The following is a 26281-nucleotide window of genomic DNA, read 5'->3' as shown; positions in this document are numbered from 1 at the left end:
GGTGGAGATGCTTTGGTCTATTACTGTTCATTGAAGTATATTACTGTTCACTGAAGTGGATAAATGGGCTGAGTGCTGGCACAAAATCCTTAAGAATGGAACTACTCTTAAGTGAATGAAAATGTACGTATGCGCTTTGTTCTTACAATGTTAAACACACTTTTTTTTCATGTCCATTGAAATTTCATTTCAATGTCATTTTAAGTGATAAAACCAACCGTGCTGATTATTTTGCGGTTTCGCTAATTTACGTTCAATTCTAGGTTGTAAACAGTCGATGATTATAATTGACAGTTCCTTACAAGTTTGGTAGGAACAGATTCGACATGACCTCTTAATTAGCCATAGCCCCAATTGTTCATGGAACTACACTTGTCCAGTGTATCACATTTGATATTCCTGTCGTACGTAGGACAATAGCTTTTCATTCCTGTCCCAAGACTCCCAACTAAGTATCGCGAATAATATTTTATGTCAATAAAGGGGAATCATGACCAGTACTACTTCCTTGCTTCAATTAGAGGGTGTTGCAAACATATATAAATGTTAGCTACAGCTTCCTGAATAAGTTAAAGGCAACAGTTGACCTTTAATTATCCCTCAATAAAAACATTGAGTTGTTTTTAAAGGTGAACTGTCAGTTTAGTTTCTAACTTATCACCTGAGTAACAATTAGGTTTCTAAACTATTTTTTCAGAAAAAAATCAATTCTTGAATTAAAAAAAATATGCCAATTACATCCCGTATTAGATTCGAAGCTACTATATTAAATTTTTCGTCAATTTAAGCCACATTACTTGCATGTGATACATATTGGAGGGTAGATTGGTAATTTTTCATAAAGAAATAGTGTATGGAGTAACTTTGGAGGGTAGATTAGACGTTAGAGTCGCAACATATATGAAATGTTAAGGGTTTATTTATTTATTATTTTATAAAAAAATTAATAATATTTTTAAATAGGCTGGGTTCCAGCGCATTTTGTAGGGGTGGAGATCGTTTGTGCAATCGCATTTTTAGACTAGGTGCCAGCATAGTTTTTTAGGGGTGGAGATGCTTTGGTCTATTACTGTTCATTGAAGTATATTACTGTTCACTGAAGTGGATAAATGGGCTGAGTGCTGGCACAAAATCCTTAAGGGTGGAACTGCTCTTAAGTGAATGAAAATGTACGTATGCGCTTTGTTCTTACAATATTGGCGGAAACTTTTTTCATATTGTATTTGTAGGTTGTCATTTGTTAAACACACTTTTTTTTCATGTCCATTGAAATTTCATTTCAATGTCATTTTAAGTGATAAAACCAACCGTCCTGATTATTTTGCGGTTTCGCTAATTTACGTTCAATTCTAGGTTGTAAACAGTCGATGATTATAATTGACAGTTCCTTACAAGTTTGGTAGGAACAGATTCGACATGACCTCTTAATTAGCCATAGCCCCAATTGTTCATGGAACTACACTTGTCCAGTGTATCACATTTGATATTCCTGTCGTACGTAGGACAATAGCTTTTCATTCCTGTCCCAAGACTCCCAACTAAGTATCGCGAATAATATTTTATGTCAATAAAGGGGAATCATGACCAGTACTACTTCCTTGCTTCAATTAGAGGGTGTTGCAAACATATATAAATGTTAGCTACAGCTTCCTGAATAAGTTAAAGGCAACAGTTGACCTTTAATTATCCCTCAATAAAAACATTGAGTTGTTTTTAAAGGTGAACTGTCAGTTTAGTTTCTAACTTATCACCTGAGTAACAATTAGGTTTCTAAACTATTTTTTCAAAAAAAAATCAATTCTTGAATTAAAAAAAATATGCCAATTACATCCCGTATTAGATTCGAAGCTACTATATTAAATTTTTCATCAATTTAAGTCACATTACTTGCATGTGATACATATTGGAGGGTAGATTGGTAATTTTTCATAAAGAAATAGTGTATGGAGTAACTTTGGAGGGTAGATTAGACGTTAGAGTCGCAACATATATGAAATGTTAAGGGTTTATTTATTTATTATTTTATAAAAAAATTAATAATATTTTTAAATAGGCTGGGTTCCAGCGCATTTTGTAGGGGTGGAGATCGTTTGTGCAATCGCATTTTTAGACTAGGTGCCAGCATAGTTTTTTTAGGGGTGGAGATGCTTTGGTCTATTACTGTTCATTGAAGTATATTACTGTTCACTGAAGTGGATAAATGGGCTGAGTGCTGGCACAAAATCCTTAAGGGTGGAACTGCTCTTAAGTGAATGAAAATGTACGTATGCGCTTTGTTCTTACAATATTGGCGGAAACTTTTTTCATATTGTATTTGTAGGTTGTCATTTGTTAAACACACTTTTTTTTCATGTCCATTGAAATTTCATTTCAATGTCATTTTAAGTGATAAAACCAACCGTCCTGATTATTTTGCGGTTTCGCTAATTTACGTTCAATTCCTGGTTGTAAACAGTCGATGATTATAATTGACAGTTCCTTACAAGTTTGATAGGAACAGATTCGACATGACCTCTTAATTAGCCATAGCCCCAATTGTTCATGGAACTACACTTGTCCAGTGTATCACATTTGATATTCCTGTCGTACGTAGGACAATAGCTTTTCATTCCTGTCCCAAGACTCCCAACTAAGTATCGCGAATAATATTTTATGTCAATAAAGGGGAATCATGACCAGTACTACTTGCTTCAATTAGAGGGTGTTGCAAACATATATAAATGTTAGCTACAGCTTCCTGAATAAGTTAAAGGCAACAGTTGACCTTTAATTATCCCTCAATAAAAACATTGAGTTGTTTTTAAAGGTGAACTGTTAGTTTAGTTTCTAAACTATCACCTGAGTAACAATTAGGTCCTTAAATTATTTTTTCAAAAAAATCAATCCTTGAATTAAAAAAAATATGTCAATTACATCTCTAATATTAGATTCGAAACTACTATATTAAATTTTTCGTCAATTTAAGTTACGTTACTTGCATGTGATACACATTGGAGGGTAGATTGGTAATTTTTCATAAAGAAATAGTGTATGGAGTAACTTTGGAGGGTAAATTAGACGTTAGAGTCACAACATATATGAAATGTTAAGGGCTTATCGGTGAAAAATGGCGGTATTACACTCTAAAGTACGTCAAGTAACTTAAGTTGACAAAAAATTGGATAAAATAGCTTCGAATATAATAGGAGGGATGAAATTAGCCATTTTTAATGAATTTAGGGACTTATTTTACCGAAAAAATAATTTAGGGACCTAATTTTCACTAAGGTGATAATTTAACGACTAAATCGGCACTTCAACCTTGTTTTTAAAGAAATAATTGTACTTGTTTTCCATCAGGTAAAATATGGCATAATATGCGCCAATTTTTTTCCTCGGTGCGAAAATTTTGCTTGATGGAGTTTATAGCCTATCAAAATTTTTTGTCGTCTAAAGTCTCTAAAACAACCCAAACGTTGACCACTTTTGTCCGATCAAATTTTTCATTTCGTCGAGTAAAGTTACTTTGCCCGCCAAAATTTGGTTCGTCAAACAAATGATAATTTATAGTAATGCAACTAAATGGTAACTCGTTTCTATATTTAATGGTGACTAAAGTCCTATCATGGTGGCAACAATTTGTGTCAGTCAATGCCCAGGTTGCTCAGCCCCATGGGCTACAAAATCTTGGCCCACCCAAATGGACAACACCGCCTTCTGGTAGGCTGAAAATCAATTCGATGGTGTTTGGAGTGGGGAGAACAAATTGGGAGGAGTAAGCATCATTGTGAGAGACGACACAGGATTCTTTGTGGCGGCTGCCTGTCGGAACTTTCATAATGTCTCATCCCCTCTTCACGCGGAAGCTTTAGAAGCCAGGGAGTGTGGTTTGGGCCGCCACAAGGGGTTTTAAAAATCTATTAATAATTATAGGTGATTCTCTTTAGATTGTAAGAACGCTAGCAAATCTTTCCCCTAACCGGTCATCAATTGGCCAGTTAGTGGAGGATACAAAGGCTTTTCTTCCACCAATAACTGAAGATTTGTGTTCCCATATTCGTCACCAAGCCAACACCGTATAGCCCATTGATGAGTCCATATTATACCATATATTTGACCCTATTTTTTGTTATAGCTTATTGGTCATTTTGGTAGAATTTTGATACTTTGTTATATATTTTCAAGTAGAACATTCAACTTCCTCTGGAGCAAAAAGTGATCAAACGGATGAATTTTGGAGTGATTCAAATTGGAAGATGTTCGTGAGCCTTTCAAGATGATTGTATCAAAATTCCAAATTTTTCTACCAAGCCATTTGACCGTGGCAAAGAAAAGAAGGTCCAGTGAGCAGCTTTCCTAGATTGATGTTTCTGAACATTTTGGGCATTTTGAAGGTCAAGATGGCATATTTTGAGGATAATTCCTTCTGAGGATTTTTTCGGGACAACTTATGCGTTCAAAAGAGACCATTTGGGACCAAATCCGAGATGGTTTGGTTGGTCAAAAGTCTGATTTTTTGAGAAATCCGAATTTCAATTTAAATAGGAAACCTTTTATTTCCTAGTTTTCTTATTCTATTATGTTTCCTAGTTTTTAGAGGACCTTTTCTAGGAAGGATTTTATTTTCTAGTAGTATAAATAAGGCTATTTAGCCATTAGTGTAGGGAGGCATCAATTTGGAGAACTTAGCTAGGCTTTGACGATTTGTATTTCAAGGTGTTTTCTATCCTATTTCTATTTCAATAAAATTCCTTTTGTTTTATGGTTGTTCATAAGTAATTTATGTTTTCTAGGACGATGCCTTGAGCCTTCGCATGAATATGTACCATTACTATGTTTAAACTGTCTCTATATCTTAATGATTAGCTACCATTACAACTGTTTAGATAAGTAATCGGTTGCAATTCGGTCGGAATACCACTAGAAGATTGAGTATTGCTTCTTGTGAATGATAGTTGTAATTTCACCTAGGGCGAATGCCACATCTTATGGGTTGCATGGTTTTTCAAAGGGTTTTCACAAAACATAATGAGTCATGCATGTTTATATTTAATCTGAATGCCACAGACAGATTGCATGTTTGATATACATTATAGCTTGAATGCCACAGTAGAATATGCATCAAGAAAACCTAACCTTCAAAGTGCATGTGTAAGTCATAAGTAATTGGTAAAACTACGTGCAATTGTTAAGATGACGACGGAACCCTAGGCTTTTACAATTTTGTTTTCAAAACATTTTCTTTTGTTTTCTTTACTTTGCTAATTCCTTTAATCATTTTAATTAAATTCGTTTTTATTTTTTTTAAATTCAAAATCAACTATTTCCAATCTTTGTTTTCAAATTATTAACTAAGATTTTGGTTTTGCACAAATTATTCATTCAATCCCTGTGAAAACGACCTTACTACAACCGACTATACTACAACTACATTGTACTTTTGCATGTATTTTTAAGTGTTTTTATTCGTTGCCAAGCCAACATTGTAGCCCATCGCCTAGCTCGGTTCAGTTTTTCCATTGGCAGCCACTGCAAATGGCTATCAAGTCCACCTAACTTCATTTTGGATCTTCTAATTGAGGATTGCTTGTAAATGATCTCTCTATCTACTTGTAATCTTTGATGTACAACCTCAAAATTTATGTGTATATCTAACTCTTTCACCGGCTTACATGATCGTACACTTTGCACTGACATCTAATACTAACTCGGAGAATCATATCCAATGGTGTAGGCAAACACAATCGAAAAAATTTTACTATAGTGGCTACCCTAGTGGAATTCACACAAACCCAAGAGGTTGATTTTTTTAATCGGCAAACCCACAACTAAATGAACAAACTGGACGAAGGCTTCAATGAGAAATAAAAATGTTACTTATTTTTTATTTTTTATTTATACAAACAATAGCGCTAGTAGGTTAAATCGTTAGTTATTTAGAGGAAATAGAATCAATGAAAATCGAACTTGCACGATGATGCATTAGCATTACTTTTATATTTTATATAAAAGTAAATAGTAAAATTTAATTGTTGGAACCACATGGAGTATTTAATTACAAATAAATATGCGAGGTCATGTGGCTCATCAAAATGAGTTTGGATACTTACCTGCCAATTCCGTTGGAGATGCTCTAAAATTATAAAGTCTAGAGTTTTTTCACAAAACTATGATGCCAAGACATGAAAATTGCAAGAATTCTCTTCGAATCACTCTTTGAAAATTACATAAGTTGGACTTAAAACTTCTCATGTACGATAGTACAAGTACAAGAAAATATCATTAAATCGTAATACTATGTATCAGCGTGTCCAACAATCTCTTCATGAAACTATACTCGTCATGTGTATCACATTGATATTACTAACGTAAGTAGGTCAATGGCTTTAGATCATTCTTTTCCTTCGTCCCAAGACTCCAAACTATCAGCAAGTAGGAATAATATTTTATGTCAGTCATGACCAGTAGTACTTACTTTCTTACTTTAACTATAATGTATTCCAAACATGTGTAAATGCTAAGATATAGCTTTCCGGGTGATGCACGGGTATTAGATAGATTATCTATTTAAATTATATTTTGTCCATCACATGATGCGGCGGGTGGTGATTGAATTTTTTTAAATAATTTAAATAAAATATCCAATCATATACCGTTACATAATGTGATTTACAAATTATTTGTTTAAATTATATTTTGTCCACCGCATGATGCGACGGTTGATAGTTGAATTTTTTTTAAATAATTTAAATAAAATATCTAACAATCAACTGTTACATAATGTGATTCACAAATTATCTATTTAAATTATATTTTGTCTACCAAAGGCGGTTGATGCTTGAATTTTTATTAATAACTTAAATAAAAAATTCCAACTATTAACCGTTATATAATGTAATTTAAAAAATATGGTTTGGAAAAAATAAAAAAGCACTCTTAGCATTTTTCCGTAAATAAAGCAAGTTACAGGCAACAGCATGACCTTTAATCTTCCTTGATAGAGACAACAGCTTCTACCGCATAAATCGTGTACCACATACATACCAACCTTTCCATGCAGATAAAGTCATGCAGCTGTACTACTGTCCTTTCACAAATTAACATCTCTTCTTCATCATCAAGCTTCTGTTTCCTTGGAGCTCAAGTGATGCACTGCTGAGCCATATTATACGTATATATAATGCATGGACAAACTAGAATTATTGTACAGCCTGACACAGATCATTCGGGCCAAAAAACTTAAAAAAAACCACATCGAATTCCCTTGTCAATTAGTTTCGACAAGCACTTTAATAATGTCCAAAAAAAAAATGAACATGTAGTTTCCATGAAGGAGCTGTCCGTGACGAAAGTTACCAAAAGAGGAGGTGGACAAGCAAGCGGAGGAGACCAAGACCAACCTGCAGAAATCACCACCATGGAGCAAACTTCAGAAGTGAGAGTTACAATCCATGAGGAGGCAATAATAACTAGTTGGGGGAAGAAACTAAAAAAACTGAAGGATGCATTGGCAGAAGCAGCTCAAAAGCAAAATGCCGAGCCAAAGATCCAAAAGGTTCCCTTCTTGCTCCGTGATCACAAAAATTTCGACAACTACTACGATCCAAGGGTAGTAGCATTCGGTCCTTACCACCATGGTGAACGAAAGTACAAGCAGGCAGAGAAAGTCAAGCTTCAATTGGCAGCACACTTCATCACAGATCGCGATCATGACCAGACTAATTACGGTGAAACTTTACTCAAGATGGTTGAGGACAAGATTAAGGAGCTAAGGGAGTGCTATGATGAAGAAGCAACAAAGGACTACGGTGACGAGGTACTCGCGTGGATGCTGTTCGTTGATGGGTGTTCGATGTTGGAATTCATATACAAATATGACAATTTGGAAGATATTAACATCAAGAGAGACCGAGTGGCATTTGCAGAACAGGACATGCTCTTGCTAGAGAATCAACTCCCCTATCGACTCCTCAAGTGGCTCTTCGACAAGAGCAAAATACGTGAGAAATTTAATAACTCAATCGAGGCTTTTGTCAAGATGCATGGTGGGGAACCAAAAGTTAATGCCACGGAAAGAGAGCCACTTCATCTTCTTGACCTTCTTCGGACAAGAATGGTACGTCCACCTAGCCTGAGTTCAAAACCAGGATGTACTCAACTTCTTGACCGTCTTTGGAAAAGAAAGGCAGGACCTTCACGTACAGAACCAGGAAGCCATTCATTTCGCAACGTACAAGAGCTTCAGGCAGCTGGGATCTATTTTAGGCCTAGTGATGAAAACTCATTGAGGGCCATATCTTTTAAGCCTTGGTTTCAATGCTGTGGATTCCTTTATCTTCCTAAAATAAAAGTTGACGACTCGATGGGGCCTAAGTTCATGAACATGATAGCCTACGAAATGTGTCCTGATTTCCAGAATGATTTCGAGGTCACCTCTTACATAGGCTTCCTCGATTCGCTCATTGATCATCCAGACGATGTGAAGCACTTGAGGAAAAAGCGCATAGTTCAAAACTTGCTTGGGAGTGATGAGGAGGTGGCTCGACTCTTCAACGAGATAGGCACTGACTTGGTCCCTAACAATGCGATTTACCGCAATGTTACAGCACAGATAGAAGATCACTACAAAACCAAGTGGAAGACATGGATGACTCAATTCTTTCATGACCATTTCAGTAGTCCCTGGACTATCTTTGCTTTCTTTGGTGTTCTATTAGGACTCGGCTTGAGCGGTGCCCAGACGTGGTATGCAATCTTTTCCAATCCCTCTCCATGTGATGCCGTATGCAAGTACCTGAAAACACACCCCGGCTGAGTGATTCAGGTACATGTCAACTCTTCTGCATCTTTCATGTGGTTATATTATAGTATTCCCAATTACCGTTACCTCTGCAGTTTGTCACAAGTCATAGTTTCTCAACGCTCCTCTTTCCATTTGATATTCCACTGTACGCAAGTGTGGCCACTAAAATAAGTGAATTGTATTTTTGTTGTTATTGTGTGGAAACAAATGAATTAAAATGTACGTGTGCGGTTTGTTCTAACTGTATTGGCGGAAACTTCTTTCAGATTGTATTTGTAGGTTGTAATTTTTTAAACCTTATTTTTTTTTTTTTGGTTTGTTATGCCTTTGAAACTCCATTTCAATCGTACTTTGTTATCCAGAACTTAAATTTTATCACTTTATTCCCTGAAATTCAATTTTCATTTTCCTTTGTCATTTTTCGTCAATTCTGTTAATAATTCTGATAGTACTCTAACATGACATGAGTTGGGTCGACTTACCTACTTGTATGTCTGCCACACCATTGCCAAGTCACTTAAAAACTATTTAAAAAGCTGCTAACGTGGGCTACAGAGGTTCTTATTCCCCTTCCGTTCCAGAGATTTTTCATTGCAATCAGAACATAAGGTAGTACATCATGTATTACCATACAAATATTGGATATGTGTGTTAAAAAATTAATAACTTAAAAAATAAATTTTCTACTACTTTTATAAAATCATGTAGTGTACCATCCGTGTTCCGATTACAAGAAAAATTTCTCCTTCCCCGCTCTCCACCCTACCACCATAGAACCCACAACAACCGCACTCAATGCATTTTTAGGGAACTTAAATTTCAATCTTACTTTGTCATCTGGAACTTAAATTTCACTACATTATCTCCTGAAATTCAAATTTCGTTTTCCTTTGCATTTTTTGCCAATTCTCTCAATAATTTTATTAGTACTCTGAAATAACATAGGGCCAATTTACCTACTTGTATGTCTACCACATCATTGCCAAGTCACTTAAAAACTATTTAAAAAGCTGCTGACTTGGGCTACAGAGGTTCTTATTCCCCTTCCGTTCTCCACACTACCACCATAGAACCCATAACAACCCCACGCAACGCATGTTCAGGGAACCTGTGCGATGGATAATCCTTTTCATTATTTGGAACTAGCGTTTGCCTATTCATTTTGTGTGGATGGACACATGTTTTTTAGAAAAATGGGAAGGAGAGAAGAGGGAGAGAGAGAACGTGGGGGGAAGTGTGAGGTTTTTGTTTTTTTTTTTTTTTTTTTTAATTTTAAATATTAGATATATTTTAACATTACCTATATACATGCAAAGGTGCGGAATTGAGAAAGAAAAACATTTTCACAATCATGACACGCTATAATAACCAAACCGGAGATTTGTATAATCACGCCATGAATACGCAAATCCATGCATATTCATCACGCTAAAATAAGCCCAAGTCACATGCTGGGGCTTGCCAAATAAATTGTGGTGTGGATGGTTACGAAAATTTATCGGGCCTATGCGAAGTCAAGATTGTGAAAGACTTTGGGCTACTTGAGAGCCCAAAGATCCAAACCCATAATCTTTGAAGTCCATGTAAGTGAGTTTTAAGAGAGAACAAACCCAGTTTTTCTCTTCTTCGAAAAAGAACGCTAGGTCCTCCAGAAAAAGGTTTCCGATAATCAATTTAAAGACTAATCCATACAATCCCTTCGCAATGTACAAGAGCTTAATGCAACCAGGATCCATTTTACGCCTAGTAACCGTAGCTTTTTGGGAGACATAAATTGAATCAGAGTGTGCAATTAACAAATGAACAAACTAACTATAAACTAATATAATTTTATTAAGTGAAACAAAGATTGTCATGACAGCTACATAACCCAAGAGGCTACATTGTGAATGACTTATTAAAAATAATTTAATACAAGCACTACTATATACAGTGAAAACTAAAGCAAAACTAATCCTTAACGGGAAAGAAACTCTAAGCGAGCAATTCAAACAAGCAAGTGTCCAAGCAAACAAGCAACCAATTCCAGCAGGCAAGCAAGCACATTCCGAAAACAGCCAATCCAAACTTATTTTTAGGTACACAACCTCACTTAAGTGATCACCAGTCCAATCACTTGAATAATCATCGTAGTGATAGGCAAGACTTTCCAATTCGAGAGTGTAGGCTTTAACCAACCAGTGCAGACACGGCCCAACACGGTAGGCCCACGTGGGCCTCAGTCAAAAGCAACCAAATATCTTCTTTCCTTCATTTTTTTTTTTTTTTTGTTTTGCTCTTTATTCTTGGGGCTTCCTTCTATAACACAAATAACCTTTATTTTTTTTCATCTCTGGGGACTTCCTTCAATCACGGTGCAGATGATGCAGGTCATTCATCAAGTGATCCGGAGGTGTGGTGTGAGTACGAGACTGCGGCAAAGTGCAAGGCGAAGACGAACTCGATACGAGTCTGTGGTTCTCGGGTCTAGGCTTTGTCAAAAACAAGCGGTGGGTTCGTGATGGTTCAGGTTGAGCAGCAAGTTCTGGTGGTGATTTGGTCAGGCAGATGAAGCAGCAGGGGTGTGGATCAAAATCTCGGTTGGTCAGGCAAGGTAGTCCAACGGCAGCCCGGTGGTGGAGCAGTGGATATTGATTGCAGCGAGTTTGCAGGAACAACAGATGGCGGTGGTTTGTGTGAGATCGTGGAGACGTGGTTCAGGATTGATCAGCAGCTCCGGGGTGCGGGTTTCGGTTCTGATGATGGAGTGGTGGTTCCAACAGGACAAGGGTCGGGCTGGGTCATACAGATCAGCGCACGTAGATGGTGATGTGGGTTCGTGGCGGTGGTTCCGAGTGTCGCAGATGACGATGACATGATGCAGCAAACGTTTTCAATTTTTTTTTTGGATAAAGTATAAAAAACTATTTTAAGTATTAGTATCACGACACTTTCATACTTTATTTTTTAAAATCGACAATATCATACCTCATCTTTAGAATTTTATCCAATATTACACTTTCCGTTACTTGACCGTTTATTTTTCAGTTAAATACTGACGTATCTTGATCTGAATCCCACTTTCTATTAAAAAATTAATAAATATTATTAAAAACTAAAAAAAATATTTAATAATTTTTAAATATTAAAATAATAAAAAAAAGTTTAAAAAAAAAAAAAAAAAAAAACCATATGTTCGTACCCCTTCCCCCCCCCGGGGCCCCTCTTCTCTCTCTTCTCCCCATCTTCATCTTCTTCTCCTTTCCAGTCCCCTTCCTGCAACCCAGAAAAAAAAAATAAGGAGGAAGAAGAAGAAGAAGAAGAAGAAAAAAATAAAATAAAATAAAATAACCCAAATCTGCAAAAGAAGAAGAAGAGGAGGAAGAAAGAGGAAAAAGGAGGAGGAAGAATAAGAAGAAGAGGAAGAAAGAGGAAGAAGGAGGAGGAAGAATAAGAAGAAGAAAATAAAATAAACCCGAATCTGCAAACGAAGGAGGAAAAAAAAAAAAAAAAACCCAGATCCCATTGAGGTGGAATTGGGAAACCTTCGTGACCTCCTTTTTCTTCCTCTTTCTCCTCCTTCTTCTTCCTCTTCTTCTTCGGGGGGTTACTGAGGGGTTTTTTTTTTTTTTTTTTTTTTAATTATTTTTACTTTTCTTTTAATATTTAAAAAATATTAAATAAATTTTTTTTTAGTTTTTAATAATATTTTAATAGAAAGTGGGTCTCGAATCAAGCCATATCAGCATTTAACTGAAAAGTAAATGGCCAAATAATGGAAGGTATAGAAAGAGGAAGAAGGAGGAGGAGGAAGAATAAGAAAAATAAAAAAATAAAAAAAAACCCAAATCTGCAAAAGAAGAAGGAGGAAAAAGGAGAAGGAAGAAGAAGAAGAAGAAAAATAAAAAAATAAAAAAAAACCCAAATCTGCAAAAGAAGGAGGAGGAAAAAAAAAAAAACCCCAGATCCCATTGAGATGGAATTGGGAAACCTTCGTGACCTCCTTCTTCTTCTTCTGCCTCCTCTTCCTCCTCCTTCTTCCTCTTCTTCTTCGGGGGGTTACTGAGGGGTTTTTTGTTTTTTATTAATTCTTTTTTACTTTTCTTTTAATATTTAAAAAATATTAAATAAATTTTCTTTTTTTAGTTTTTAATAATATTTTATTAATTTTTTTAATAGAAAGTGGGCACCGAATCAAGCCACACAACCTTTAACTGAAAAGTAAATGGCCAAGTAATGGAAGGTATAACATTGGACCAAATTCTAAAGATGAGGCATGACATTGTCAATTTTAAAAGATGAGGTATGAAAGTGTCGTGACACCAATAGTTGAGGTAATTTTTTGTACTTTACCTTCTTTTTTTTTTTCAAGCAACAAAACCCTAACCAAGACAAATTGATACAGATAACAAACAATATCAAACCCCTAAAGCAAATTAATTCTCGAAGGATTTAACCTGCTCTAATACCAAGTTGAATATCAAAGTGCAATTAATAAATGAACAAACTAACTATAAACTAATATAATTTTATTAAATTAACGAAAGATGCAATAACGATTACATTACTCAAGAGGTTGCATTATAAATAACTTATTAAAAATAAATTAATAAACACTATGATATACAACGAAAACTAAAGCAAAACCCTAATTCTCAACGACCAAAAAACTCTAGTATCCTTGGCCACAAAAAAATGTAAATAATAATAAAATAACTAACTAATTTTCCAACAACATATCTTTCTTTCTTTTCTTTTTTTTTTGACAGAACAACGACATATATTTTGTTTCTCATTGATTTGCAAGATTCCTTAGTCTTCCTCTAATATCAGTAGACGACTCAATAGGGCCTAGGTTCTTGAATTTGATAGCATATGAAATGTGTCCTAATTTCCACAATGATTTTGGGGTCACCTCTTACCTCGGCTTCCTCGATGCACTCATTGACCATGCAGATGATGTTGTTAAGAAGCTAAGGTCAGCCGGTGTCTTTACAACTTACTGGGGAGTGATAAGGCGGTGGCTCATCTCTTCAATGAGATTGGCACTAACTTGGTTCCTAACACTGACATATACTGTGACGTCAAGGCCGATGTAGAAAAACACTACAAAACCAAGTGGAATGTCTCAATTCTGTCATGATCATTTCAATAGCCCCTGGACTTTCTTGTCTTTCATAGGTGTTTTAGCAGCACTTTGGTTAAGCGTCTTCCAAACTCGGTACACGGTCAATTCTCCTCCGTCTCCCTGTTATGTCGTATGCCACAACTTGAAACTGCGATTACACCTGAAGTGAGATAATGGTAATAGAAATACATATGGTTTCTTTCACACATGTTTTTCGCAAGGGTTTGCTGTATTTTCAGGGTCCGTACAACCCTCGCTTTTCATTTCTCATTTGTTTGACCGTATTAGGTTTAGGTGCGCACCATTCTGAGCTGAACCAGAACCAGCTCAGCTTGAATAGAACTTATTTCTTAAAAACTAATAATAATAATAATCTCTACTAATTAATATAACACTCATTGTCAACCAAAATCCTATAAAATTACCAGTTTAACCCTCTAATTATAACAGAACATGAATAAGAAATATGGGGCAGAAATGTAATTTCACACATGACACACCCCGACCAAGATCAAGGCATGCTGGCCGTCACGTGGAAGTGACGTAACCATGTGCACAGTGCGGAAGCTAAAAAAATAATAAAAGTACGAATGAATAAAAACCAGCTTTACACAAAGTAAGAACATACATGTGCAAGCGTAAGTGTGAAAAACAAAGTTCAGAGCTCGAAAACCTAATGCAGTCCGGAAGAAACAACACTACGTAAACACACCCGAAGGTGGTCCTACACTGGTGATAATCTGTCAGATATGCCGGGGAAATCCTCTGGGGAGCCACCAAAAGTGCTAGCCAACTAGAACCTGGAGGGGCGCAAAACAAAAGCGTGAGTGGGCAAAAACAAATCTTTTCAAAAACCATTTCAAAAACAAGATTCTAACCCCTTGCCGTAAAACCTGTATACTTCCCAGAAAAGTAGAATATACATATATATAAGTCATGCTCGGGAATATATGCCATGCCATATGCCTCTAAATAGAATGCAAGTGCTCAGGAATGTCAAATCAAAGTCATATAAGCTGTCAGCTGGAGTCACCTAACGTGACTTGTACGGCTGAATCTAGAGCTCAATCTCCATCTCACTAACTATACCTGCACACGAGTCGGAACCACCTAAAGTGGTCTGTACGACAGGACTGGGTGTTATATATATATATGCTCAAGTGCTACGATCACGTGAAGGCTGGGCGACTAATCGTGGGTCACCTACGAGTCTGAACCACCTAAAGTGGTCTGTACGACAAGACTGTGCACCTAACTTGGATCCAAGATGAGCGTGTGGTGTAAGAGGTGAACATCACGTGAAGGACTGTGCCCAACTCTGGGCGGGAGCACTAACACCGGGGGTGCAGGTTATGAGCTCTCTATGCATCTCAAATCACTACTGAACGTAAAAATAAATCATAACTCACCTGACACTTACCTGTGCGTCCGCAACACCAAACATATATAAACATATGCGACTAATAATGCGTAAATAAATGGCAACCAATAAGCATGGCATACAAACGTATAATGTTTCAAATCAATTTCTGGGAAAAACATAAGTATATAAGTATATACGGAAAACCAAAGGCCCACTCACTGGTATGTAGAAGGGTCGTAACCCCCTTGCCTCGAGTGACCGCGCTCGTCCTCGGGATAGGTCTCACCTATATGCGAAACAACTATAAAAACGTTAATTTTAAAGTACATAACCAACCTTATGAAATAACTTCTCATACAATGCTCAAATGGGGTGTATGAATACACCAATGTGATCTACTCAACCTCAGGAACATCCCCATATTTTTAGAAAAATTTTCCACCGTCGCACGTGCCGGCCACGCGCAGGCACGTGCCTGGCACACTGACGGCGTCAGTTAACGTCGTCAGGAATATTCCGTTAACTTTAACGGATTCCGTTAACGCCATTAGGAATATTTCGTCCAAACTGACGGAATATTCCGTCATCTTCTCCGGCGAGGCTCCGACGCCGGAAAATCGTGAAAATTTCAAAACTTCATGTCTTCTTTGTTTTTCAACCAAATTTCACAAAATTGGTACCAAAATGAAGCTTACAACGAGAGGAACAAATCCATACCACTTTCAAGTACTAAGACCCACGGAAACTCGACGGGAAAACACCACCAACTCCGGCCAAGCTTGTAACTCACGATCTCGACGTCCAAAACCTTCAAACGAACCACCCCGAGCCTCCTAAGGACCTCACCAAGCTTCCTACAAGCTTGAAATTCCCAAAAACACAAGAATTAACGTGTGCATGAACAGTGACAAAATCGGGGTATCCCGAGTTTGACGTGAAAACGAAGGTATCCTTACCTGAAATGGGTATGGTTGAACTTCTACGGACCTCACGAGCATGAATATGTACTTTGTTTCTTCGATCTGCGAAGATTTGGAGGGTTTTGGGGTGTGTCCGTACAAATGGGGATGGAAATGGGAGAGAGAAAGGGCTCGGGACATGGGTGCAGGGTAGGGAAAGGGTGAGGGAGGTGTGGGGGAGTGTGTGTGGCCCAGAACCTGCCAACAAAAAATCCCAAAAACAACCACACAACGAAACAACCATGCTAGGGGCAAAATCGTCATTTCACCCCTACGGTTCGAAAATCTGGAACGGGCTGTCACAACACAACCAATTTTGCTGTTTTTTTTTCAAAGCCTCACCTACATGTAAACCTAACATATCTCTAATTAAAAAATAAAAATAAAAATAAATCTCACCCTCACATTCTCTATCACTCTCTGCCTCTCTCCTTCTATTTCAAAAACAAAAATAAAAAATTTTCTCACACACTTTGTGTGTGCCCATATGCTAGTAATAATAATAACAACATCAATCATAAAATTTAAAAATAAATAAATACAACCCAAATTCCTCCACCAAAACTCAACTCAAATCAGAATTTGGAGTTACATTTTGAGTTCCAGAAGATGTTGATTATCCCAATCTCAAGTAAAAGAATGGTTCACGATCCAAACATTTTAAGATTACTGCAGAAGATAAAATCTGGTTTCGGCTCATGGGTCCATATCAATCATCCAAAGAGATGGTGCTATGTAAGACAAGCCTATGATGGTTAGACTAAAGGGAAAAGCTCACAAAGGTTAGCGATAAATCCATGTGTGTTGTGACTTGTGACCCTCACCGGAGCATGGGAAGGAGAACATGTAGAAGGAGGTAAATAACTACCTCCACTACAGAAGAGGGAGCGAGGGACAAGTAGTGGTACTTACTACCCAAGCATCAGAACTCGATAATAGGGAGTGGAGTCATAGAACAAGGTATGCAATCGAAACCCCTAACTAGAGAATACAAATTCAATTGACTATCTTGAGCGTCGAAATACTTTTTCCAGGTACCCATTGTTGGATTTATTCCGATGTAAATCAACCTTAAATGGTCTACAACATATAATAGGAATGTACTATTGGAGATTAATGTAGATATTATGATTTGATCTCCTAAAGATATCAATCTTATATTAGGTGTCTTGTAATACAAGTAAGATTGATGGAGTCCTTGAGTATATGTAATTATGTTATCTAACAAATAGGCTAAAAAGGTGGGTTTTGGGATTCCTTTATGGACGGAACCTTAATGCCTTAACCAGTATAAATACTAAGGTCCCTGCAAACCCTATACACACAACAAACGCTTCCATAAAGTAGTTGTATATATCCAATTAGGTGCTTTGTAGAAGATTTTGGTGTTGCTACAGCTTTCATCCTCTCCGCTTGGTCTCCAATGGATATCATTTCGTGATCAGGTCAGCCAACTCCTTGGTTTGTATTTTAATTATATAACCACTGAAAGTTTATATGTGGTATCACAGCCATTGGTTATATGATTATAAAACCTATCAAGAAAAGTTAATTTTAGAGACTTAAAGCAAACAGCTTAATCAATAATTGATATTTGGATTATAAACGGTGAAAGTCTACTAATCACACTGTGCTGCTGATGTTGTCCTAGAATTTTTTGTGAGCATGTTATATTTGTTCTGACCTTACATTGGAAAAACTGAAGAAGGTCGCTCCACTTAGCGAGCAGAACAAAATCATGTACCAAAGCAATATGGTTTGTCTCATTGAATTCGATCATCATTATGTACTTTGTTGGTATATATATATAGTTGAATCCCTAAAAGCTTAAATTAATTATATAATATACATGCATAGTGATGTATATGTAGGGTGATGAGTTAATTTTATATTATATATTTAACCCTATCTTAGTTTATTTTGATTATTATTTTGGAAGAATTTTGATATATACTTTGAATTGTATTTTCAATATAGGACTTTTGACTCCTCTGGAACAAAACGTAATCAAATGAATGAATTTTGGAGTAATTCTAGTTGAAGGACGTTCGTGAGTTGCTTAGCTTGATTATGTCAAAATATCAGATTTTTCCACCAAGCGGTTATTTTCTCGCGATAGAATAAAGGAGCATTTTCTGTCGATAGAATAAAGAAGCAGTGCGCGCTGCTAAAAAAGTGACATTTTGGGCTTAATTGCAAGATTTGGAGCTCAAGATGACCTATTTTGAATTCGGCCCCTTCTAGAATGTGTTCAGATCATCACGATCTTTAAAACAAGCTATCATGGGCTGGATTTGGAGGAGATTTAAAGCTAAAATGTGGCTGAACAATTCCCTTGCATATTCTCCTAGCTTAATTAGGACTTTATTTTCTAGTATTATTTAATTATTATTTGGTTTCCTAGTTGGATAAAAAGACTTTATTAGGGATTATACGATTGCTTATGTAGAGGATATAAGGCTTTGGTCGGCTCTAGTTTTACTTCTTCTTTCATGCGACTTTGGAGAGGAAATTGGCTAGGGTTCTTGGAGAATTTCAGACTTTTACTTTAAGGTGTTTTCAATCTTTTTGTTCATAATAATTTATTTTTTTTAATTATATGCGTAACTAATCCGTTTTGCTAGGGTGAAGCCTTGATCCTTAGTATGAATATGTAATTTTTATTTAATTGCTTATGATTGATTGCAATATGCTTTGAATTATTGATCACCATTTTAAACTATCTAATTGTCTTAATGCTTGATCACCATTAGGATCTTTAGAAAAGTAATTTGATGCAATTTTGGTTAGAAGGTTCCTTGAAATTGATGTTGGCTTCTTGTGGTTAATAATTGTAATTTTACTTAAGATGAACACCACGTCTTATGAGTTTTATGATTTTTCAAAAGGTTTTCATAAATCTTAATGAGTCTCTCATGTTCATATTTGATCCGAACGTCCAGATTGATTGCATGTTAGATATACATTCTATGTTGGAGGTTCCAAGTAGAATATATATTAGGAAAACCTAATTTTCAAAGTTGCATTTGTAGATCATAAGTAATTGTTAAAAGTACATAGGATTCTTATGATGATGATGGAACCCTAATGTTTTTATAAATTGATATTTAAAAACTCTTTTCTTTTATCTTTATAAATTTTGGCTGATTTTATTATTTGGTTTTTAATTAAAATTCGTTTTTAATATCACCCAATTTCCAAGTCATATTCCTCAATTCAGTTTCAAGTATTTAATTAGGAATTGGTTTTACATAAATTGTTTAAATAATCCTTGTGGAGAACGACCTTGCATGAGCATATATACTACAACAACCTTGTACTCTTGCAAGTATTTTATGTGATTTTAACATTCTTTTCGTAGGTACTAAAAATCCTATCACAGGGCATATACATACATGGAATATCTTGCTTTAGATAATTATGTCATGAATATGGATCCTATATTCACATTTATCAGAATGGGCATATGATTTACGTGTTTGACTAAGAATTGAGATTATCAATTTTTAAATGGTGTATATGTTCATAGACTTCAATTTACTACAGGTCATACTAGAATCAATTTGATAAACTCTAAATATAATGAGCAATGATAAATTTAGGGTTTTGCAATTTTTCTGACAGCTTGCCTTGAATTTCATTATGTATATGAAACCTGCTTATGGCTCACTGACCTTCCTCTATAAATTGCTGCGATTGATACTCTAATATGCAAGAAACAATCAATTGCAGTTTTTGAAGCCACTTATATGCAACGGCAGAGCTAGTAACAGGGCTAGGGTGGGCTCTAGCATAGGGAGAGTTTTAATTGTTTAAGGTTAAAAATACTGATAATTTAGATTATTTTATTAATTTTAATTGTTATAGCCCACCTAATAAGTAAAAGTTCTGAACAATAGGACTACTTTTAGAAAAAGTAAGAGTTAATAAATATTAAATAAATTATTTACTTTAATCAATATCAAAATTTATTATTATTATATTTCAAATCGTACACATACACTGGCAGTCACGTCCTATTAAGTCTTTTTATTTGATTGGTTTCTAAGGAGTAGTATAGTGATTAGTTTAGGAGTAGAGTAGTCATCTCATCCGGTTTTAAAAAGTAAATGTAATATTTTATTAATTTAGGTTTCCTAGGAGTAGACTAGTTTATTATTTTATTTCAACTTTTGGGGTACAACACAGTGACCCTCTTTCACTTTCTGACTTTCAGAAAAGCCTTTGTCTTGTCTTGACCTCTCGTCTCTGCACTACAGTTGTGACAGCCCGTCCCAGAAATATTACAACGTACGTGTGAAAAGACAAAATTGCCCCTAGTTCGATTTCTTTACGTTTATTGGTTGTTTTTGAGTTTGGTTGGCATGTTGTAGGCCACACACTTTCCCACACACCACAACCTTTCCTCCTGTTTCCTGCACACTGTCCCGAGTCCCCATTCCCCTCCCATTTCCTTTGAAACGTACGGACACACCCACACACCCATCGAAACTCCACAGATCGAAGAATCCAAGCACATATTCAGACTCGTGAGGCTTGTAGGAGTCTAACCATACTCATTTCAGGTAAGAATGTCTTCGTTTTCACGTCGAACTCACGATGCCCGATTTTGGTACTGTTCATGCACACGTAATTTCTCACGTTTTAGGGAATTTCAAGCTTGTAGGAAGCTTGGTGAGGTCCCAAGGAGGCTCGGGGTGGTTCGTTTGAAGGTTTTGGACGTCGGGATCACGAGTTTCGAAGTTGGCCGGAGTTGGGGTGATTTTCGAGGTGAGATTTTGTGGTTTTTGGTACTTGAAAGTGGTATGATTGTGTTCCTCTCGTTGTAAGCTTCATTTTGGTACCAATTTTGTGAAATTTGGTTGAAAAACGAAGAAGATAGGATGTTTTAAAATTTTCCCAGTTTTCCGGCGCCGGAGGCTCGCCAGAGAAGACGACGGAATATTCCGTCAAGTTTGACGGAATATTCCTAACGGCGTCAGTTGATGCCGTCAGCGTGCTAGGCACGTGCCTGCGTGTGGCCGGCGCGTGTGGCCGTGCCTTGGCCGGCGCGTGGGGGCACGTGCGATGGTGAAAAATTATTTTAAAAATATGGGGATGTTCCTGAGGTTGAGTAGATCACGTTGGTGTATTCAAACACCCCATTTGAGCAATGTATGAAAAGTTATTCCTAAAGGTTGGTTATGTGTTTTAAAATTAATGTTTTTATAGTTGTTTCGCATATAGGTGAGACGTATCCCGAGGACGAGCGTGGTCACTCGAGGCAGGGGGGCTACGACCCTTCCACTTACCAGTGAGTGGGCTTTTGGTTTTCCGTATATACCTATATGCTTATACGTTTCCCAGAAAATGAAATTAAAATGTTTTTGCATTATATTGCCATGTTTATTGTTGCCGTTCGTTCATGCATTATTAGTTATATATATATGCATGTGAATTGATGCTGCGGACGCACAGGTAAGTGCCAGGTGAGTATGACTTTATATTTACCTTCAGTAGTGACTTTAGAGACTTAGAGAGCTCGTAACCTGCACCCCCGGTGTCAGTGCTCCCGCCCAGAGTTGGGCACAGTCCTTCACGTGATGTTCACCTCCCGCACCACACACTCAGCTTGGATCTAAGTTAGGTGCACAGTCCTGTCGTACAGACCACTTTAGGTGGTTCCGACTCGTAGGTGACCCGCGATTACTCGCCCAGCCTTCACGTGATCGTAGCACTAAAGCGTACTTATATTCCTGTCGTACATACCACTTTAGGTGGTTCCGACTCGTGTGCAGGTATAGATAGTGTGATTGAGATTTGAGCTCTAGATTCAGCCGTACAGGTCACGTTAGGTGACTCCGGCTGACAGTTTATATGATTTGGATGTGATATTACCCGAGCACTTACATTTTATTTGAGGTCTTGGTATGGCATACTCTTGAGCAATTGCATAATACTTAGAGGCATATCGCATGGCACGTTTTTCGGGCAGGACATATATATATACTATTTTCTGGGAAGTATACAGGTTTTACGGCGAGGGGTTAGAACTCATTTACTAAATTGGTTTTCGAAAACCTTTGTTTTTGCCCACTCACGCTTTTGTTTTGCGCCCCTCCAGGTTCTAGTTGGCTAGCACGTTTGGTGGTTTACTAGAGGGCTTTCCCGGCATATCTGACAGACGATCACCAGCGTAGGACCACCTTCGGGTGTACTATTATTTCATCGTTTTCTTTTGGACTGCTTTAGGCTTATTGCTCTGAACTCGTATCTCACTTACGCTAGCACTTGTTCTGTTACCTTATGTATGCTAGTTCTTATTTATTCGTACTATTTACATTACTATTTTATTAGCTTCCGCACTGTGCACATGGTTACGTCACTTCCACGTGATGGCCAGCATGCCCTGATCTCGGTCGGGGTGTGTCAGCAGTTCATAGAAACCAAGCATACAATACAAGTGAGAAAACTTGTTGATTTTTCTTATCAATAGGTAAGTTTTTAACCACTTTATTCTTATGTCTTGATGATTTTATTTGTTTATTACTTTAATTTTAAGAATTCTACTTTAAAAATTCAATTTCAAGTTTAATATATTTTTTCTGATAGTCTGATAGATTTCTTAGAAATATAATTTATTATATAAACTTGCATTATTGTTGTTCAATTTGTTAGGTTAATTCGACTTGTATTGACTCTTCCCATTTCTATAGCAACTACTGAACGAGCTTTTTCAACAATGAATCTTATTAAAACAAGGCGTCGCAACAAGATGGAGAGTGAATTTCTAGCAGATTCAATGGTTGTGTACATTGAAAAAGAGCTTGCTGAAAAGATTGATTCAGAAGAAATAACAAAAGATTTCAATTCCATTAAGGATCGAAGGACACAACTTAAATAGGTACTTTTTCTTTTATTTGTTAAGTTGTTGTGACAAGATTGATGATGTATGTTTCTTTCTACTATAAGTTGCAACTTCAAATGTTTTCTTTGTTAAATCTAGTTGAGATTGGTTTTATTCATAGTTAAATTTCTTACTTTAAATTATTGCTTTCAGGTTTGTCATTGTGTAACTTTACGTAAGTAACAAAAAAATTTAACCATTTGATCTCCTAGTAATAATTTTAGTTTAGCCCACCCACCAAATAATTCTTGGCTCCGCTATTGCTTATATGGTTAGAGTTCGCATTGCATTTGTAATTTTTATAATAATGCCAGTATATTCATATGCATAAAGAAGGCGTACCGAGAAGCATATGTAAATATGCATAAATTTTTGGGAAAACTAAGTTTAAACCAAAAATCATGTTATAAGCTTGTTTAATGGTTAATACAAGGCCCATATTAAAGAAGTCCAACTAAAAATTGCCTAACTATAATAAATGATGATTTGTCAACTTTACCCCTAACTTTTAAGTTGAGTTGTTTTAAATTTTTTTAGTTCGGTTTTCTTCAAAGTTCAGCTCTTTTTGTCGGAGCTGGTTGAAGGCTTTAAGAACCAGACTTTCAAATTCTTATCAATTTGAACGTGATCATCGTTTCAACTTTTAAAGTGCTAATCAAATTGAATGTGATCATTGTTTTCAGATTCTCATCATTATTCGTACTGTATTTGAGGTATTTTTTTTCCAGATTTTCATCGTTAATAGAGTTCATCGTTTGTTTCTTACATGGTTGCTTTGAAGATCCTCTTCTTTTTCTTTGAAAAAAAAAAAAAAAAAGATCTTCATGCTATTCAATTTATGTTTTGTATTATTTCGTTGAAACGTAATCGTCGTTATTATCCATAGTGTATTCGAAATACTGTTTTTCAAATTTTCATCATCAATGGAGTTCATCGTTTGTTTCTCCAAAAAGGAAAAAAACAAAAACAAAACAAAACAAAAAAGATAAATTTGTGAGCTGCATGCTATTCAATTTGTGTTTCTTATTAAATTTTGAGATTTCCATGTTGTTCAATTTCGTATTAGTTCATTGATAATTGTATATGAGTTGCATAAGGTTTTTTTCTCATTTTGTAGATACAGTGTTAGCTTTTGATTCATTTTTAAAATGAAATAGTGTTAGCTTTTGGTTCATTTTTTTTTCCAAATACAGTATTGTTTTTTGTTCATTTTTTCATAGACAGTTTAAATTTTTGTTCAATTTTCCAGAAGCAGTGTTATTTTTTTGTTCACTTTTATAATGAAACAGTGTTAGCTTTTGGTTCGATTTCTTCAGAAATAGTTTCGTTTTTTTTTTTTCAATTTATTCATAAACAATGTTAGTTTGTTGTTCATTTTTTAAAAGATAGTGTTAGTTTTTTGTTCATTTTTCTAGATATAGTGTTAGTTGTTGGTTAAATAGTTTGGTTTTTGTTCATTTTTTTCAGAAACGGTTTGGTTTTTGTTCAGCTTTTTCATAAATAGTGTTAGTTTGTTGTTATTTTTTAGAGACAGTGTTAGATTTTTTGCTTATTTTCCAAAAACAATGTTAGTTGTTTGTTCAATTTTAAAAAACAAGGTTATTTTTTTGTTCATTTTCAGAGATAGTGTTGGAAAACCTCTATGAGTGAAGGTTCCACTTGTCGATCATGATGCCGATGTTAAGAACATGTTGTTAGTTCTTGGTGTTGTTGGAAAACCTCTGATAGAAATATTGGTTTTTGATAAATGAGCAGGTACTCTAGTTGAGTTATCTACGGATAGTGTATCTTCTTCGTGCTATACATCAAATTCTACGACTCTTATTAGTGAAAATTATCATTTAGGGAAGTACAGTTCTCATGGTATTCATAGCTACATGTCTTCTGAATGGGGAAAGCTACATTGAATCCGTGGGTCAAGTTTTTAGAGGAGGTTGTGTCAATTTTCGTGATAAGTTGAAGAAGGTCTTTGTTGAGTATGGGTTTGCGTTGAAATATTTAAAGAATAATAAGAATCGGATTAGCGCTGAGTGTTCTAGGAAATAATCTAACCGTTGTCTTTGGCATGTATATGCATCCAAGTGTTTGATTAATGATTTTTTTTTATTCGAAAATTGCGCAATGGGCATACATTTAAGGGAATAATCCAAAAGAAGAAAAACACAGTTGTTGGTCGGAAGGTTGTTTCTTCTCTCATTAAGGACAAGGTTCAGTCAAATCCACGTATCAAACCGAAGGAAATCATTTCAAACCTAAAACAGTTTTACAGACTAGACATTGATTATTCTACTGCAAACTTCGGTAAAAAGAAGGTAGTTTCTGCGCTAAACTGCGACGATGTTGATTTTACAAGTTGTTGCCTTGGTATACAGAATCTACCCTTGCAAGCAATCATGGATCTATATTTGAGCTTGAAGTTGTACCAGAGTCCAACAGGTTTCTTTGATTGTTCATCGCTTATGATGGATGGATCAAAGGATTCATGTTTTGTCGCTCAATGTTATTCATTGATGGTACTTTCATCAAGAGAAAATACAATGGCACCCTTCTATCTTGTTGTGCAAAAAATGGCAATGATGGTGAGTTAATAGTCTGATTTTATATTTAATGTTATATGTAAAGTTTCATAAATAATTGTATCACATTTAGGTTATAGAAACAGTTCAATGACAATTACAGAAACAGTTGATAGGAGCATATTTATGTGACTTAGTAAGCTTGTTTTCTTACATTTATGTTGTTAGTTCCTAGTTATTCTAGTATTTTGAGCTATTTTGTGTGTTTGTAGGCTCAATTGGCTAAAGTGGCAAGAAAGTGCAATTTGGAGCAGTTTTGGGCTTGGAATGGTTAGCACATGCTTGGAGCAAGGTGGATAGACGAAATTGAAGACCAAATGAGGCTAGGAATCTGCTAAAGAGATGGAAGAAAAGGAATCAACCACAAAGAAGGAAACATGAGTCAAACTTCCTTATTTTGACTTAGTCAATCCTAATCTTTTCCTACTTATGTTCTAGCTATCAAAGAGGTTCCTAATTAATTTAGGACACTTAAATATAAGTTCTAGAAGCCTTAATCCCAGCCAAAGAGGGGTGTCGTACCTCCTTGCCCTTTCCCTTTCCCTTGCCATGCAAGGGAAACACTTTTCCTATTTCCTAGTCCTTGCTGTAAGTTTCCTACCCTTATT

At 36.0% G+C, this 26281-nt stretch overlaps 1 protein-coding gene across 1 annotated transcript; it reads left to right on the top strand.

Annotated features, from left to right (window-relative positions):
- Positions 1 to 7175: 7175 nt before the first annotated feature.
- Positions 7176 to 9004, top strand: LOC103966223 (UPF0481 protein At3g47200). Its single transcript, XM_009379379.3, has one exon. It carries the CDS (start codon positions 7307 to 7309, stop codon positions 8792 to 8794), a length of 1488 nt encoding a protein of 495 aa, XP_009377654.1. The 5' UTR covers positions 7176 to 7306; the 3' UTR covers positions 8795 to 9004.
- The last annotated feature ends 17277 nt before the right edge of the window (positions 9005 to 26281 follow it).

Source organism: the organism of the source record quoted next, unplaced genomic scaffold, assembly GCF_019419815.1.
Source record: "Pyrus x bretschneideri cultivar Hongxiangsu unplaced genomic scaffold, Pyrus_bretschneideri_v1 Contig116, whole genome shotgun sequence".
In the NCBI taxonomy this organism is placed as follows: Eukaryota; Viridiplantae; Streptophyta; class Magnoliopsida; order Rosales; family Rosaceae; genus Pyrus; species Pyrus x bretschneideri.
The sequence above is the reverse complement of the archived record's forward strand: the minus strand, read 5'-3'. Positions and strand labels throughout refer to the sequence as shown.